Source organism: Exophiala dermatitidis, assembly GCF_000230625.1.
Source record: "Exophiala dermatitidis NIH/UT8656 unplaced genomic scaffold supercont1.1, whole genome shotgun sequence".
Classification (NCBI taxonomy): Eukaryota; Fungi; Ascomycota; class Eurotiomycetes; order Chaetothyriales; family Herpotrichiellaceae; genus Exophiala; species Exophiala dermatitidis.
This window is the reverse complement of record NW_008751646.1, coordinates 775,606-793,633: the sequence shown is the minus strand read 5'-3', so window position 1 is coordinate 793,633 and position 18,028 is coordinate 775,606. Positions and strand designations below refer to the sequence as shown.

Below are 18,028 nucleotides of genomic sequence, written 5' to 3'. Positions count from 1 at the left end.
GGCTCGTCGACATCAACTTCAAGTTGAGGCGTGATACTTTCGGCCGCGCCTTCCTCACCTCCTTCTTCTTTTATCAATATCCTTATCCTCATCACAGCATTTACTTCTTTCTTGGATAACTCAGTTTGACCAATTTCATTCTTCTGCAACCCTTCTCAGCCAGGGTTATCGCTTTCTGCAGCGATCTTTTCCATCTTGAAGTCGACAAGATGAACGCCCCAGATCGGTAAGTGTTGCTCTCTAATCTACCTTTGTTGCTTTTTGTTGTCTGCATGATGGAGGTCCACCGTCCAAGATGTGCAACCAAGTATGAAGAGGAGGAAAATGGCCATATGATCACCATCTTAACCTGGCGACCACGCACCGTTCACTGCCAGGGGCGAAGCCTTTCTGTTTCTGGATCTTTTTCCTGAACACAATTACCTTGTTTCGCAAATGAGAGCGTTACCATCCTTCACGCTGTCATTGGCGACGATATCATTGCCGGAGTGTTACGCAGAATATTATATTCACCATCTCTGCCTGGACCCGGCCATTGCCTCGACGAATATGTTGGATATTCGAGGCTTCACCTGGAGGCGACTGCCAACAACATTTCCGAGTCGCAATTTCCCAAAAACCATTCACAGCTTGCGCTCTCCTCGACTTTCTCAAAACATATAAGTTTTCCTTCCCGCTGTTGGTTTTCATTGTACATCACTTTTGTCGGACAAAACATGGGCAACCAGGCTTCATACAATATGCCGGAAGCAGTCGAAGGGTCCAGTATCCTTGCGGGTACCACTCCTACTCCTTTCCTGGGTACTACACCCCCAAGCACCTCGCAGCGGCTCTCTGTTGGCAAAGACATCAAGGGCAAGGGTCGTGCAGTCGAACCACCCGGTAACAACCTGGGCTCCGCCGACGATGATGTTGAGGGTGAACTTTCAAGGTGCGCCTCAAATCCACTCTCGGAAGATCCCTTGTGCCAACCTAAATCCCCACAGTGAAGCAGCCCTGGCAAAAGCTATACAAGACCTCAAGGACTTAGACGACAATAATGCCGCTGAAATCAAAGAAAACGCCCCAGCTTCCACCAAGCAACATCGCCAAGGAAGTCCGCGGGAAGGCTGCACACAACCCCGCGAAGGCTGGACACAACACCCTAGCCGTCTGGGGGACCAACTTGGTAGCAAATGGCGCAGTGCTGGAGACAAGAACGGATCCAGCAATATACCCGATCGGTGCGCATCTGGGTAGACTTGATTCAGTGCCGCAGACGACTTGGTTGCACATCTGGTCGTCTTACATCTCATGTTTAGGCAGATGTCTTCTGTTTCTACGGCACCTCAATGATAGTATGTACTGACTTACTTTGTTATAGTACCGAAGCCTTTCTGCTTGATCCTGGCCAGAAGAAGGTCGAGCCCGGTCATGACACCCGTTAGTACTTCAGAACCCGTCCTTTCCTCCTCTGCTAACCCCCCGCTTGCAGGCACTCCCAATACTATGATCTTCGTCTACAACAAAGAGGATCATACTCTCGGAAATGCGCTTGTGGACCAGTTGCACAAGAACAGCCATGTGACATATGCCGCATACCGAGTAAGTTATCGAACATGTCATGGTTGCAACCGGATCAATTGACCGGCCACAGGTCCCGCATCCCCTGTTTGCCCGCTTTGAGCTGCGAATTCAGACCGATGGAGAGATCACCCCGAAAGAAGCTCTTCTGGCCGCAAGCCGTGATGTCATTCGGGAGCTGGAAGTCATCAAGGTCAAATTCACCCGCGAGTACGAACTGCGAAAGATGGTGGGCAATACTACTCAGAACAACGAAGTCTGAGAAGTGCCTAGTCATCATGACAGCAGACCCAAACATGAGAGGCATGACTACGGACGTATGATACCCTGTACCAACACAAGGGATGGCGTGAAGGCGTTTCCGGGAACAAGAGGCTCTGCATTGAGTCAGATTTCTGCATGTGGACTGCTACTTGCATCGGAGCGGAGAAGCTCAATTTTGAGCCATAGTAGAGGCACAAAGGCCGGGTCCTGAGGGTCCATTTGACTCTAAAATTGATTTCGGAAAGTAAAAGAACAGTTCCGCTTCATGCTTGTTGAAGGTTTTACTTTCCCACGGGTTGTGCAACCAGCCAGGCCGTCGTAGCCTCGTAGCCTCGTACCCAAAGTTAAATAAGGTAATAGCCAAAGACGCCGGACGCCGCTTTTAAATTCGCCGTGGCGCCAGGTGAATCGACCCCTGTCACGTGCCAGCTTAATCTCCAGGCTGACCTGAAGTGGTATCACTATCAGCCACAAGATCCGCGTCATTGCAGCGAGCAACTCAACGCCGGGGACGCCTGAACTCGTCTTACTATCGGTTTGCATTTTTTGGTAGATTCAGCTCGTTGTCTTTCGTTCATTGCCCATCATGTATTCGTCGTCAAATTCATTCCTGGGCAGCGCCAACAGTGCTCGCCCCGGTGCTGGAGGTTTTGGCCAGCAACAGCAGTCGTTCGGCACTTTCAATCAAGCTCCCCAACAGCAAACCCCTTTCGCTCCCCAGCCCACCGGCTATCCCGGGCAGTTACAAGCCCAGCAAACTGGGTTTCCCGGATATGGGGGACAACAGGGCTTTCAGGCTCCGGCTCAACAGCCTCAGTTCACCGGATACCCTGTCCAGAATCAATCGCAGCCGTCCCAATTTCCTTCGGCACCGCTATTCCAACAGCAGCAACAACAGCCGCCGCCGCCGCCACCTTTCCAAGCTACGTCTCAGGCACAACAAACGCAGTCCTTTCAAGCTCCGTCTCAATTGCAACCACAGCCTACGGCCGCGCCAATTCGACCTCAGCAGACGTCCTCGCAGATCGCACAGTCTTTCAATGTCGGGTCTACAGGTGCCGGGCCGTCAAACAGACGTGCCAGCAAGAGCTCGAGCAAAATCCCAAACATCCGGCTATCTTTCATAACTGCTACAGACCAGGCCAAATTTGAACAACTGTTTAAATCCGCGGTCGGCGACAGTCAAGCGTTGGACGGAGAAAAGGCCAGGGATCTGCTTCTGAGGTCTAAATTGCCTGGGAGTGACCTATCGCGAATATGGGTATTGTCAGACACTACCAAGTCCGGGCAACTGTTGTTTCCGGAATTCGCCTTGGCCATGTACCTGTGCAATCTGAGATTGACTGGCAAGGAGTTGCCTTCGTATCTTCCGGAGAAGATCAGGAACGAAGTTTCGAGCATGGTTGACATCATCTCCTTCGGTGTGCCAGATGACAAGCCGCTCCCGCCGCCTCGTACCAATGTGCCAGACTTCGACGCCCCTTTGAGGCAGAATGCCGTCTCCCCTCCTGCGCCGCAAGCACCTCAACCCAAACAGCCGTCAAACCAGCAGCTATTATCACAGCTTACTTCTCAGCCGACCGGCTTCTACAATCAAGCAACGGGCTTTCAACCTGGCTTACAACCACAGCCGACAGGGTTCCCCGGACAGGCACTGGGTATGCAGGCACAGCCGACTGGTTTCATGAACACCCCTCAGCCAACGGGGTATAGTGGTCCTCGGCCACCGCTCCCTCCGATGCCTACAGGCTTTGCGAGTAGCATGTCGCCACAGCAAACTGGCGCTCTTCAAGCCCAACCTACAGGTATACCCGGCCAATGGGGTTTCGTGAATACGCCCGCAGGAGGCTTGCCCAACATTGAAGCTCTGCAGCGACAATTGATGCCGCAGTCTGGTCGTGAGGGTGGTTATACAACTCAAGGCTTGTCTGGCAGCGCCAAGATTCCATGGGCAATCACTAAGGAGGAGAAGAAAATCTATGACCAGCTGTTCCGTGCCTGGGATGGACTGGGCAGAGGTTTCATCTCCGGCGACGTTGCGATTGAGATCATGGGCCAAAGTGGACTCGATCGGTCCGACCTGGAACGGATCTGGACTCTGTCAGACCCCAATAATAGGGGTCGCTTGAACATGGACGAATTTGCTGTTGCTATGCATCTCATTTACCGAAAGCTGAATGGCTATCCCGTTCCTGCTCGGCTGCCCCCTGAACTGATACCGCCGTCGACCCGCAACATCAATGAATCAATCAACACGGTCAAGTCGCTGCTTTCGCACGATGCTGAAGCAAGAAAATCATCAGGTGCATTCCTGCAACCCCAAAAGACAGGCATCAGCTACCTCAAAGATCACTCCTTCCGCAGCGCTTCCAGCTCCCCCGGCTTTGGTCGGAAAGACGCCACTGTCTTCCGGAACAATGACGATGACATTGGCTACCGTTCCAGTGCAAGACGCCGCATCGGAGCCGGTGGCCGAACCCCTTCCCCCGCCCAGTCGTCTGAAGTGTCCGAATCGTACGATGATATGACCCCTGACCAAATCCGAAAGAAGATCCGCGAGAAGAAGATTCTTTTGGAGGCTACCGATTTTGAAGACGAAAGGCAAGCAGAGGATGAGGACGTTTTGGACCGTAGGGACAGAAGAGAGGCAGAAGATTTGTTCCGCCAGATTCGTAATGTACAGGATGACATTGACACTCATCCCAATTCTGCTTTGGTTGGCTCAGATACCGGCGCCGAGAGAAGAGCCTTGCGCCGAGAGTTGCAACGATACCAAGACCGTCTACCTGCCTTGGCGTCGGATGTTCGCAAGGTTGAAAAGAGCATTGCTGAGGCAAGATTGCAGCTATTCCGTCTGAAAGACGCCAAAGCTCATCCGAACAGCGCATCGAATATTGTCGGAACTGGTCCAGGCGGTGCAGTAACAGAGGCTGATCGTATCAAAGCACGGGCGAGGGCCAGGATGCAAGCTCGAGCTGCGGAGTTGGCAGGACGACCGATTCCGGCATCTGATGACGAAGGCGCCGCACAGAGGCGTCTTGAACAGGAGACATCTAAGATCAAATCTGAGCAAGAGCGTCATGAATCTATGACCCGGGATGTTGAGGACAGCGTCAAGGACTTTGTTTCAAGCCTTGAGGATAGCCTGCGCGAGCAAGGCGGAACTGCATCGCAGGAGCACGAACGCAGGAGATGGGAGGAGGCCCTGGGTGTAGAGGACGAGATCAAGGAGCTCATTTACGATCTGCAGCGAAGCAGCAGGACTGCAAGAGTTCGCAAAGAGGAGTATGTCAATTATTCACATGAATTTCAAGCAGCAGACTAACATTTCCTAGGCAATCACGCCCTTCCCGACAATCCGAGTCCCAACATACTCGGGAAGAACCGAAATCCATAAATGGTGACTTGCCTTCTAGACCGGCGCCGTCGACTGCCTCGCCGTCATCCCCGGTGACGGCTGGCATGTCTCACCAGGACCGCATCGCATCAGCCAAGGAGAAGGCGCTGAGACGCATACAGGAAAGAATGGCGGCCGCTGGTCTCAAACCGGCTGGTGAGACGGGCGAGACGGCGCAACAACGACAGGAACGAGAGAAACAAGAAAGGGCAGAGCGGCTTCGTAAGGCCGAGGCCGAGGATGCCAAGCGCGAGGCAGAAAGACAACAACGGCTGGCTAATGAGGGAGTGGCACCTCCCAGTCCAAAGGCCGCAAAGAGACCACCCCCGCCACCCACCCGGAAGACCAGGCAAGATAGTGCTGATCATTCTGACCGAAAGGCGGAAGCGGCAGAGGCGACAGCTCGAGCGAAAGCCGAGGAGGAGGCGGCGGCACAGATTCGAGCAGAGCAAGAGGCCCAGCAGCATGAGCGTGAACAGCTTGAGTAAGTGAATTCTGATTAGTGGGGGCGTCAGAAACTAACAAGTGATTAGGGTACAAGCTAAGGAACAGGAAAACGAGCTTGAAAAAGAGCGCCAAGCTGCTCAAGAACGTCTGCGAGCCCTTGAGGAGCAGGTCAAGGCCGGCAAAATCAAGAAGCAGGAGGAGAAGGCTCGAAAGAAGGCAGCCGAAAAGGAAGCCAAGGAGAAGGAAGCCAAGCTTGCCGCTCAGAGAGCGGAGCTCGAAGCGGCCAGAGAGAGAGAACGACAATTGCAGCTGCAACTCGAACACTTGGGTGACTCTTCCTCGGACGACGATGAGGGTCCTGAACAAGTCACCCCTCAAGAGAGCACACCGGCAACGAGCCAAGTCCTGCCCAGTACGGTCTCATCTCCTCCGCCAGCGGCTCCTCCTGTGCCTTCCACGAGCAGCGGTCAGGAACCTACTCCTTTGTCCAGTCCGCCGGCAGAAGAATCGAGGAATCCTTATTTCAAGAAACGTACACAGTCATCGGAGAATGCCCCACCAGCCTTCTCACCACCGTCTGTCCCGCAAACTCAACCATTCTCGCCTCCGCAGCAGCCAGCAGCACCAGCAGTGCCGGTTGATCTACCTTCCACCAACCCGTTCCACCGAATGGCTCAACAAGAAGCCGCTAAGCCTCTGACTCCCAGCTTTACTGGGGCACAGTCTCGTCGTCGCCCAGAAGAGGATGAATGGTCCGCAGCTGGGTCGGACAACGACAACTCCAGTGACGAGGATGAGCCTCCTGCTGGGGGGTCCGCAAAACAACTTGCGTCGATCCTCTTCGGCACGATGGCGCCACCGAGACCTCTTTCCGCCATGGACAGCAAGCCTGCCACCCCGGTTCAGGATTCTGCTCCGGCTTCTGCATCCACTGAATCTGGTCCGCCACCTCCTCCACCAATGCCAACAGGTAGCGCGCCGTCAGCACCTCCTCCACCACCGCCTCCAATGCCTGATACAGGGGCACCAAGTGCGCCTCCTCCACCTCCGCCAATGCCTGGTTCTTCAGCCCCAAGCGCACCGCCTGCGGCACCACCGCCACCACCACCCGTGCCTGAGTCAGGAGCATTCAGCGCTCCTCCTCCACCTCCACCTTTTCCTGAGGTTGCCGCCGCACCAGGTGGCCCTCCTCCACCACCGCCAATGCCGGCGCCATCTAGTTCGGGGGCGCCCGGTATCGGAGCCTTATTGGGGGAAATTCAAAAGGGGAAGGGTCTACGACATGTGCAGACCAATGATCGTAGTCAAAGTTCGGTGGCGGGGAGGGTCTTGGGTTAAGCAATAGAGCATAAGGTTGAGTTACAGCATATCGTTTAGTAGGGACTATGCTGCAGAATATTGAATACCATTTCCTTTGGCTGCTGAATGATACAGCTCGTCTTTAACACGCTCGTGTCTACTATTGGCAGATAGAAGGTCGAGCATGGGGTGGTGCTTAGTAATATTATAAGGCTGCGTCGACGGCGCTTCACGTGATTTGGCGCTGCCGAGTCTAAGCCGTTTCGGGAACAAAGTAAATACAACTGGATGGGAGTACAACAACATTTGCTCCGCGGTTGCGCACGTCCAATGCAAACTCACCCACGCAGCGCAGATTTAATGAACGAGTATTCTACGACTTGACGAGAAGGAAAGCATTGGATGCCGTGAATAAGTCGTTTGGAGGCTTGAGCAGCGTGCGGGACAGTTAGCATCAACGCGAAACAATACACTGCCAGTGGGCAGACTTTCACGATGCCTCGTGTGGCAGGCCAATCTACCGGCGGTCGACCTAGTCGGCAAGCAGTGGTAATGAACATGGCGCGCGAGAAGAACAAGTCGTCGCCGGTGAAGTGAGTGGCCCAGCCTAATCCTGCGCGCGGAAAGTGAATTATTTGGATTTGCGACGAGGCGCTCCAAGGACGAGACGCATTTTCATCAGCTGAATTCCGAGCGCATTATGGCCATCGACCGAAGCTAACTTGTTTTGCTACCTTTCAGGCTCGCACTCAACGACGACCGAGGCGAAAAGGCAGCACGGCTACACTCGCGACAAGCCCTCCAGGAAATCCATATGAACGAAATACGCGCGGCGGCGAGCCCGGTGCGAAAAATGCATCCGCATCATCGGCGAAGATCGACGAATATGACGAGTAGGAGCAGCGCCGCAGGTAATGAGTCAGAATCATCGCCACGGACACCGCGGACATCGTCGGTCACAACAGGACAAGGTCACAAGAGACTACAATCACAATCACAGCGCAACAATATGGGAGGAGGACGGGACAGCGACATCGTGCCCGGAAGTACAGTACGGCCGAAATGCGTGCCAATCCTGGCCAATTTTGAAGAGTGGATGAAGATGGCCACGGACAACAAGATCAACGCGGCGAATTCGTGGAATTTCGCGCTCATCGATTACTTCCACGATATGAGTCTGTTGAAGGAGGGCGATGGGGTCAATTTCCAAAAGGCCAGCTGTACGCTCGACGGCTGTGTCAAGATCTACACTAGTCGAGTTGACAGTGTCGCTACGGAGACGGGCAGGTTGCTTAGCGGTCTAGCGGACGGCGCGGACGGCAAAAAGAAGAGGAACAAAGATGGTGACGGAGAGGAAGATGAAGAGGGCGATGAGGATGGTGAAGAAGGTGAAGGAGAAGATGGCGAAGGGAGAAAAAAGACCAAGAAAAAGCCCGCTAGGAGCCATGAGGCGACTCTGGCGCCTAGCTTTGCTTCGTTCCAAGGCAAAAAACTCGAACTTGAATTTGCGGTCGATCCGCTGTTTAAGAAGGCTTCGGCGGATTTTGACGAGGGCGGCGCTAAGGGCCTGTTACTCAACCACTTGTCCATCGATTCGGATGGCCGCATTGTCTTTGATAGCAGCGATGATGCGGGCAACGCGGCACTTTCGGGAGATAAATCGGATCACCATGGACAAGAACACGGCGATGAAAATACGGAACAACTCGAAGACGCGGCTATTAAAGCAGCCGCCGGCGCGGAAATTGAAGAAGAACCTGGCCAGGTGGGAACTGCTGATCAGGATGAAGGAGATATTGACCTCGGCGCCCTCGCTGCAAAGTTCTTTCCAGACCTCAGTGTTTTGGATTCCCAGGATATTTGTCCGTCGATGAAGACATTTACTCTCGGCGACCCGTCGGGAGACCTGAGCATTCCTTTCCTCAAAGCCCCTGACGACTGGCGTGGTGACAAGAAAGCGGCGGCAGCAACACCTCAGCATGCTGCGATCGGCTCCAACCTCAATCTGTGCGATCAGACGGGGATCTTCCTCGACGGAAGCAATGCTATGGGCTTCGATGACGATGATGATGACGACGACGGTGGTCTGCTTGGAGGGTTTGATGTCGCCGACAACGTTGGGTTCGGCGAAGGCGGTGAAGCGTGGGCCAAGGATGCCGCCATCGAGGCTCAGACCCGACTTGCTCGGGCTGACGGTGTTGATGTCGACGACAATCTGATTGAAGGAGACAACATTGCTGGTGGATATGCTTTGTCACTACAGCATAGATACCAGGAAGACGCGGAGCATGAATCGATCATGGCGTATTTCGACAAAGCGTTCAACTCGCGGGCCAAGGGCAAAACGGCGTTCATGACATTAGAGAACTGGCGGATGCAGAAGATCCAGAAAGCCCAACAGGGTGAAACGAGCGCCCCCACAAGACAGAGGAAGGAAAAGGAACCGTTTGAGATTGACTTCCTTGGACCCATGTCGGAATCCTTGAAGGAGTTGCTCGAGGCGCCTGCGGTTCTCAACTCGCAAATCAGCCTCCCTAAAGCGCAGTGGAGAACAAAGGGGCGCAATCTGCTCGACAAGGACGACGAGGTTGTCGATCCCAGAAAACTCATGCGATTGTGGACGAAACCAAAGTGTCGAGTTGGTCGGAGACGTCAAGGCGGCATGGGTATCATCGACGAAGGGTTTGGTGCGCGGAACCGGTTCGGCGCAATGCCCAATGCCAACAACAACGGTGGTGATGGTTATGATGAAGACGACACCGACGCCGACGGAAGGCAGGGCGACTATGATGCCAACTTTTTCGCGGATGACGATCAGATGCCTTTCTTTGATGGACCCTTGCCCATTGACGATGACGAAGATGATGGTCTGGGCGAGGAAGGCGGTGTTGATGACAATGCCCAGCCGTTCATGGATGCGAGAGAGATGCTGAGTCCACAGCCCGAAGGTCAGCAGCCTAATAATCTACTTGAGGGTCTTGACGGAGATGGAGGCGACGGTGGTGTCTTTGGCGATGGCGGCGTCGATGGGTCCCAACAGCAGCAGCAGCGGGACGGAGCCCAGATAACTGACGGGCAAATGCCGCCGCAGCAAACACAGAATGACCATCTCCTTCCCGGCAGTTTCGGCAGCCAGCTAGTCACCCAGGCCGGCCGACGGTTGAGACCAGAGTATGTCAATTACGCCAGGACCGCGAAGAAGGTCGATGTCCGCCGACTCAAAGAGAACATGTGGAAGGGCATGAGTCGGAAGTTGGAGAGCATCAATGTTTTTACGCGGCCGGAAACGTCCACTGTGGTTCACCAAGATAACAATGGAGATGATGTTGATATGATGGACGTCGATGGCGATGGCCAAGCCGAAGAAGCAGCAGCAGCGGCGGCAGCACAGAAACAAGAGGACAACGTTGGTGGTCTTGACCGTGATCTTCAAGCCCTCACGTTCACCGATGTCATCCACGACTTGAGATCCGTATACCCGGAACCACAGATGAAGGATATCAGTACATCCTACTGCTTCATCTGTCTCCTGCATCTGGCCAACGAAAAGGGCCTCGTGCTGCAAGGCGAGCTTGATGGTGACAAGGCCATGCAGGACATTCGGGTGTGGAAGGATCCTAGTGTCGGCGAAGAGTATGAGGGTGAATGAGTACTTTAGGCAAACGCTGTTTGTATTGGATTCTATTCTTGAGGTTTCTTGATGAAATTATATGAGCGGCTTTGCTTGGATTGTGATTGTTGGCTTTTTTGGGCTTTTGCATTTGGTACATGGCACTGCCAGTGGTTGACGGATGCCGCAGAACGAAAGGGACGGCAGTAGCTGCAGTGGTTATACGTATCATTGATTGATTGATTGATGGACTACCTTACCTTTAGTAGTGAGCGAATGAGTGAGTTGGTGTCTACTCTTCATGCGGTCTACAATTCGCAGGAGCAATAAATGCCCCAAAGACGGGAGTTCTTGGTGGTTGCCTACTACACTCGCATTCTCATTCTCGTTCGCGTTCAGCCTCTGGCTCTTGGCCGCGTGAAGTATAATCAGGCAAGGAGCTTGGAGTCAGAGTTGACTTAGGTGTTGTACTCCACTAGTACATACCCAGGTAATATATATCGCTCCGTATCTATACCCATAGAGTGCTCTAATGTCTTTTCTATGCATGCAGTGCGTCTTGTTGAGTTGGAACTCCTAGTAACCAAAAAGGTTGATATACACCTCGGCAACCCAAGTTAATTTCCATCGCCCGAAATTTGGGGGACAGCACTGATATCGGTCGGGCAACCTCTGTAGCCCTCGTCCTTTTGGCAGATCTTGTCAGGCGAGCATGGCACTGTAAGTTCTGGCGTAGAACCTGGCATTTGACCCCAAGAGATATGCGCTGGCTCTGGTGTACAGTATATGTCGGTCTATGTTATATCTTCTCTTCTCGCTTGGCCAAAACCCACATGCCTTCCGCTTCGGTCATGACCAAACCGTCTTTATCAACTATCTGGCCATGGGCCAGCAGTTTCCGTCCTTCTTTTGCTATCAACCACGTCCTGACCAGAACGTCGCTGGGCGTCGGTACCGGCGCACGATAGGTGATATTAAGATAGGCGGTAAACAGAGAATCCCGCGGACCGTTGACATTGCGACTGTGTAGCATCAGACATAGGCCGATCATCTCGTCAAGAATGGCACTGGCCATCCCGCCGTGAATCACATTGGGATGCCCATCCAACCCCGGCCGACTTAGCCTCAACAGCATTACACAGTCTGGCTTTTCGGGTACTTTTGTAACTGCTGATTGAGTATCTTTTCCCTTCAACTGTCCCCTAGGCACCTCGCGTGGGGATGGCCATACTTTTAACTGTAACGTGACCAGGTGCGGAATTGTGGAGGGGCTGTTGACGGTACGGGAGAAGAAGAAGTCTTCGCCGGATTCTTTGAGGACGCGGGAAAAGGTGGCAATCGGTTTGTATGCAGGGTCGTTTAAATATTTGTTGGTCCATTCGACTCCCGCAAAATATTTGCGAGACTCTTCGGGCACTCGGTTCTTCGCGAGGAAGTCGGAGATAAAGTCCATTTGTTCACCCATGGTGAATAAACAGTGGCCAGCGCAAAGTCAGGCGGTCACAAGTGGGTTGGACTGAGTGTATCGTCACCTGTTACACATTGTTTAGACTCACAAGCAGGTAGGCAGAAGGCAGCAAGTTTTATCTGGGATTTGATGGATGTTGTGCAATGTGTTTTGTATAACTCCAATTCCGCAATCTTGGGGACCGGACGCGAACCTCGGCAGAGCCCGAAGTCTGGCAAAGGTACCACTAGAGACGAGAAACAAGTATCGTCGCAGTAAACAGCGAGTGGTCAGTTGTCAAGGCGGATCTTCGGGTGGGTTTTGGAGGTGCTCAAAAGCCAAGGTTGCATGGTTTACGTGGATCTGGAGGTCGACCGGGTGCTGCCAGTGGCTACAAGAAGCAAAGAAGCTCCGGTCGCAGTAGCTCGTCCGTCCAGAACAGGCCGGTGGAGGATGCGATATCAAAGCGATTGGAGGGCGGCGTTAATGTGTTTCAAAGCCGGCGAATGCGCGGGCGAAGTTTGCGTTTGCTCCGCCTGTCACCGGCTGGTCGATGATAGCTTGTAGCTCACACCAGTTAGCGGAACGAGATAGTGAGAAGATGCAGTACGTGGCCGGCAACTCGGCGGAAGACCAATCGATGCAGTGCACGAGGCCCGGCGACGCACGCTTTTTTTCGTCTGTGAAGAGACGATAGAGGAAGAATAAAAAGCCACCAGAATCCCAGCCATCGACGACGGGGAAGTTAGCTCACTGCACCTCAACTACGCCTCTCGCTCCAACTGCGGTGAAGTTCACTACCATTCCTCGTCGACATAGCAACCGGGCTATTCGACCTCGACCTCGACCTCACCTTCGCTTCAAACGAGAACCAGCCTCCCATTACAAAGGTAGCTCCTACCCCGGCATTGACTCTGTGAGGTTCGTTCGAGCTACGCAGAGCAACTGTTTAACCCTCTCACCTGCCCACTTATCACTCCAGTCTCGCCACACCTCTGACTGCCACTGCTTGCACTCTGCTCTTTTCTTTCCTCTACTCACTGCCCATCGCACACGTCTTTTGCCCGTATCAGCTTTTCTCACCGATACATTGAGCATAATTGACACTGGTCATAGCCAGCACTCACACCTCTTCTACTTCCATCATGATGTCAAGATTCGTCCTCGCGGCTTCGGCCTTGGTTGCCCTGGTCCAGGCGCAAACCATCGAGACTTCCAGCGCTGCCTCCGTGGCGGCGTCGACCACCGTTTCGCAAGTCATGCCCCCGATTGCCACGGCATCCTTCAACCCAGCGAGCGTCGACACGACCACTGCATGTAAGCTAGAAACCACAGAAGAGCAGGAGGGAAGCAAGTACTGATGCGAGTATAGTCAACTGGTGCCATGCTCAACTGAACACTTGCCCTCAAATCTGCGGTGGTTCTGCGTCTCAAAACAAATGTGATCAGGTAGGTTGCATACAAGCCATGTTTCTCTGTGGCATACCGATTGACTTCTCTCTCCAGACCAGCTTCACCTACACCTGCGTCTGCGCCAACGGAACCGTGCCTGACTGCACAGCATTCACCGAGACCCTGCCTTTCTACATTTGTCAAGAGACCTATGTCCAATGTATTAACAACCATCCCAACGATGCTCAAGGACAGGCCACCTGTGCTTCGAACGAGCAATGTGGTACTCGCAATGCCACCGCCGAAGCCCTTGCGCAGACCTCCGCCGCTGCTTCGTCTTCTGCGGCTGCTACTAGCAGCGCAGCAGCCTCGTCCTCTGCTTCCGGCTCTGGTAGTGCCACCGCTGCCAGCAATTCCGCCTCTGCCACTCAAAGTGGTCTCGCTGCGCCCGGTTTGTCCCAGCAGATCTCCACCGGCGTCTTTGCCGCACTTTTGATGGCCGCCTTCAAGCTTTTCTTGTAGGCCCGCACTATTAGCGGAGCTTCGACTCACACGGTTAATATTGGACATACTTCTGCCTCACGAGAAAAAAAGAAAAGCTCGAAGGACAAAACACAACCAACACACAGATCAATTCTGGCGAAGAAAATTTCTACGCATTGACGGCATTGACCTGGTCTTGAATCACATGGTACTGGCACGGGAATGACGACTTTCACTGAGCAATGATTTATGGGAGTTTTCCAGCGATGCGCTATTGCTGTTGGGCAACAGCGCTTTCAATCCTTTAGCAGGCGCGTGGGTGCTGCATGGGCTCTGGAGGGCGTCTGCACAGAGGAGAGCGGATAGGTCGCTCGACCAAAGGTAATAATACGATTGCTGTCCTTAATGAATGGTAGAAAGAATTGTTCTTTTTTTTAGCGTTGCGGTCTGATCTGATCTCCACGGATTGACAAGATCTTCATCTTGTTCCTCGTGTTGTTCCCACTTTTATGATGTGCCACTGTGGGGATTGTGATGTGCATCTCGGATCCTTACTCAGCGCTGACTAACAGGCTGTCAGCCTCATTGTGGCGTATCGGTTGAAGTATGGCGGTGCTGCTTGCTATCACGTGCTTCACGTGATAGTCCTGGAGGGCCCGCCATGTCGCTTCCGTCGTTCCGACATCGATCCGAATGCCGCGTGCCAAAGCTCCTCCAGACCCCTCCCATGGTCTCTCCACTGGCTTGGGTCAGTCCCTCTCAATCTATCAAGGACACAAGCTATCATTCGTCCTGGAGCTTCTGTGGCTGGCAGAGTAACCCAACGAGGCATGGGCTCATGAAGCTTGTCGGTCACGCTACCTGGTTACCACGTACCTAGTACATCACAACCAACTTCCCTCAACTGTGTTTCTTCAAAACTACCACAAGCATTGCGAGTCAATCAACCCCGTTGGTGGACTTTTCCATTCCGGTGGATGCTGGAATTTCGTTTTTGAACTGGCCTATGACATATTACCCCGACAGAGTGGGAATCGTGAGAAATGAATCATAGCATTATTCGGCACGGCAAAAGACCTGCTTCCACGCTCTTCCGCTCGGCCGTGAAAGCAACAGCCGCCAGACCCAGCATTCGAAGAGGGGGTTTGACTGTTGGTGTTCCTTTCGTTGCTGCCCTGAACCATAAGCTTGGTACATCTCAACAGATATATACCACTGGTAAGTTGTTGCCGTCCCAGTCCTTGCCGGCCTAGATTCTCTGGACCGTGTACAAGTCCGTCACAGTTTTGCGTCGGTATAAGAGTGATTTTCGACTTTCTTACCAGCAGCGGGAAACCCAACAGGAGGAGCAATCCGTTCTTTTGCAACCGTCGTATCGTCTACCGTCCAGCAGAAGCCCACGACCGCCACCATGAGAGCTCTCAGGTACCACGGCGTCAAGGACCTTCGTGTCGACAATGATATCCCCGTGCCTGCGTGCGGGGAGCACCAGATCAAGATCAAGCGTTAGTAGTTACCCCTTACCGACCCGAGCCTGACGAAACAGATGTCTGTGCTGCTTTCTGTCGTGGAGTGGCCGGAAGCAAGATCGTGGGCTGATTGATAATGTGTCTTGTGTACAGCTGCGTTCTGTGGCATTTGTGGAACAGATTGTAAGTATTCCAGATTCCTCTTTCCTGTTCATTTTCCCCTTATCGTGAAGTTGGACAACTTCTGCCCCTATCGACTGGCAAGATTGGGACTGAGGCAGCTTCCGATTCCAAAAACCAATGCCCTGCCTGTTGATTGATCACTCCCCGGCGTCAGGAGAGGCTGGCTAGCTGTTTCGTTCCTGTATAGGATCAAGACTGGCTGCCTCGCAACGACTGCTGTGCACTCCGAACACAAAGGACAGGAGCGGCAAACCTACACTGCCCTGCCATACCGTCAAAACATGCCCAGTTATCAGAACATCCCCTTCCGTATCCTTCCGACATGACTTACCATTCTAATTGTTCTGTCACACTAACCAGCTGTATAGTGCACGAATACTCGTCTCCGACATTCATCCCGGCCAAGGACCATCCTCACCCCGTAACCGGTGAATCCATGCCCGTCACCATCGGCCACGAGTTCAGCGGCGAGGTGGTGGAGATTGGATCCAAGGCCAAGAACCCCAAGGGTCTCAAGGTCGGAGACAAAGTGGCCGTCCAACCGACCGTGGCCTGCTTCCACTGCGGCCCCTGCAACGAAGGCTATATCAACTGCTGTGACAGCGCCGGGTTCGTGGGACTCAGCGGTGGCGGCGGCGGAATGTCGGACTACGTCAGTGTTGACGAGCAGTTTGTCTTCCCGTTGCCTGAACACATCGGCCTCGACGTCGGCGCCCTGGTCGAACCGCTGGCCGTCGCATGGCACGGTGTCAACCAATACCCCGTCAAGGAAGGCACTTCGGCCATCGTGATGGGCGCGGGGCCGATCGGGCTGGGCGTCATTCAATGCCTCAAGGCCCGCGGCGCGTCGACCATTATCGTCGTCGAAATCGCAAAGGAGAGACAGAACTTTGCAAAGGAGTTTGGCGCCACTCACCTCATCGACCCCAGACATGAGGATGTCGTCAAGAAGGCCAAGGAGCTCACTGATGGTCAAGGGCCTCATTTGGCTTTGGACGCTGCAGGTGTGCCCGCGAGTTTGAAGACTGCCACTCTGGCTGTCAGGGCCAGAGGGACGGTGGTCAACTTGGCCATCTGGGAAAAAGAGGTAAGCAGAGCCGGAGCAAGAAACGATGGCGCAAAAAGTCATTGTGAGATACAGTAGCTAACAGCATTTTGCAAAACTAGGTCCCGTTCCAACCCAACAATTTGGTGTTTGGAGAGAAGAAATACGTCGGAGGTAAGTCGAAGTGTAGTTGTTTACATTCACATTGCGGTCTTTTGCTCTTGTCATGCTATGCTGCGCGCTCAAGTCGAACCTCACGTGCCTTACCGCCCGCCTACCCCGTGACAACTATACTGCCGTGCCAAAAAATAAGTGCACGCACCGGGAATCGAACCTGCGGCCTAGCCACAGAGCAAAAAAGAAATGCACGCACTACGACTCGAACCTAGGACCTGGCTACAGAGCAAAAAAGAAGTGCATCTACTGCAACTCGAACCTGGAACCCACGACATTTTGGTTCAAGAGCAAAAAACTCAGCCTGGTCGAAGCTCCGATACCCTGAGGTACAGGAGGTCCGATATATAGGCTTGAGAAAACCCCCGGTTGTTGGAATGGGTTTTTTTCGGTTCCGTCGTATGTCGATACTCGTCAGGTTGAACCCCTACCATAGGACGCCTCTCGACCGGTGAGGGACCATTGTGGGTAGGGAACCATCATCCAGGCCTCTGGAGTCTTCACTCTGCCGGGTCCCACCGGTAAGGTGTCGGGGAGTGCTTGACTGAAGAGTTCTGTCCGGTTCAGGGGTCTGCCTCAAGGATTCACGGCTTTGCCCAGATTCAAATTGTCTCATGGCTGGTGGCCACGTCCCTCACGCCCCGACTAGCCCAGGAGGCCAAGTCGACTTGGCCCAGCTGGGGTCGGAACCCGGGATTAGACATGAGAATTGTTGGGAGGAATTCTGGGGGTTGGACATATAGACTGTATTTTTTGCTTCACTATCGCCTTGGCGGGGTGACCACTTCACTGCCGGGGGCACTGTCACGGGGGGCATCGCAGGCACGGCGCGGCTTCACTGGACTGGACTGGACTTGACTCGCGTTTGCTTTGCTTTACTTTGCTTTGCTTGCACTGTCTGTTGCGTTCTACGGTTGAGCCACTCGTTGCTCTCTCCCTACATCCCGATTTGCTCTCTCCAGCATCAAGATACCGACTTCTCACTCCCAAACTTGCATTGCACTACAGAAGAAAACTCCTATGAACAAAAACTGACATGTTTGTCATCTAGTCCTCGGCTACGTCAAGGAAGATTTTGCCGGCGTCATTGGCGCCCTGGCCGACGGCAGCCTCAAGCCCGAAAAGATGATCACACGCAAGATCCACATTGACCGCGTCGTCGAGGACGGGTTCCGCGCCCTGATTGACGAAAAGGACAAGCATGTCAAGATCTTGGTGGATTGTCGGGCCTAGATGTTGACTTCACTTGACTTGG

The 18,028-nt window shown here is 53.5% G+C and overlaps 6 protein-coding genes across 6 annotated transcripts; 5 read left to right on the top strand and 1 right to left on the bottom strand.

Annotated features, from left to right (window-relative positions):
• Positions 1-716: 716 nt before the first annotated feature.
• On the top strand, positions 717-1,825 carry HMPREF1120_00288 (DNA-directed RNA polymerase II subunit J; the record flags this gene model as incomplete). Its single annotated transcript, XM_009154282.1, has 5 exons — positions 717-931; positions 987-1,223; positions 1,364-1,422; positions 1,475-1,584; positions 1,637-1,825. The coding sequence occupies 5 exons, from the start codon at positions 717-719 to the stop codon at positions 1,823-1,825; spliced, it is 810 nt and encodes a 269-aa protein (XP_009152530.1).
• Positions 1,826-2,413: 588 nt separating this feature from the next.
• HMPREF1120_00287 (uncharacterized protein) lies at positions 2,414-7,009 on the top strand (the record flags this gene model as incomplete). The annotated part of the gene is made up of 3 exons (XM_009154281.1): positions 2,414-5,112; positions 5,163-5,708; positions 5,758-7,009. The coding sequence occupies 3 exons, from the start codon at positions 2,414-2,416 to the stop codon at positions 7,007-7,009; spliced, it is 4,497 nt and encodes a 1,498-aa protein (XP_009152529.1).
• A 519-nt stretch (positions 7,010-7,528) lies between these two features.
• On the top strand, positions 7,529-10,619 carry HMPREF1120_00286 (condensin complex subunit 2; the record flags this gene model as incomplete). The annotated part of the gene is made up of 2 exons (XM_009154280.1): positions 7,529-7,563; positions 7,712-10,619. The coding sequence occupies 2 exons, from the start codon at positions 7,529-7,531 to the stop codon at positions 10,617-10,619; spliced, it is 2,943 nt and encodes a 980-aa protein (XP_009152528.1).
• Positions 10,620-11,379: 760 nt separating this feature from the next.
• On the bottom strand, positions 11,380-12,045 carry HMPREF1120_00285 (uncharacterized protein; the record flags this gene model as incomplete). Its single annotated transcript, XM_009154279.1, has 1 exon — positions 11,380-12,045. The coding sequence occupies one exon, from the start codon at positions 12,043-12,045 to the stop codon at positions 11,380-11,382; it is 666 nt and encodes a 221-aa protein (XP_009152527.1).
• Positions 12,046-13,175: 1,130 nt separating this feature from the next.
• On the top strand, positions 13,176-13,941 carry HMPREF1120_00284 (uncharacterized protein; the record flags this gene model as incomplete). The annotated part of the gene is made up of 3 exons (XM_009154278.1): positions 13,176-13,344; positions 13,400-13,476; positions 13,534-13,941. 3 exons carry the CDS (start codon positions 13,176-13,178, stop codon positions 13,939-13,941), a joined length of 654 nt encoding a protein of 217 aa, XP_009152526.1.
• A 1,004-nt stretch (positions 13,942-14,945) lies between these two features.
• On the top strand, positions 14,946-18,006 carry HMPREF1120_00283 ((R,R)-butanediol dehydrogenase; the record flags this gene model as incomplete). The annotated part of the gene is made up of 6 exons (XM_009154277.1): positions 14,946-15,120; positions 15,246-15,407; positions 15,525-15,554; positions 15,923-16,641; positions 16,722-16,773; positions 17,825-18,006. 6 exons carry the CDS (start codon positions 14,946-14,948, stop codon positions 18,004-18,006), a joined length of 1,320 nt encoding a protein of 439 aa, XP_009152525.1.
• Positions 18,007-18,028: the final 22 nt, after the last annotated feature.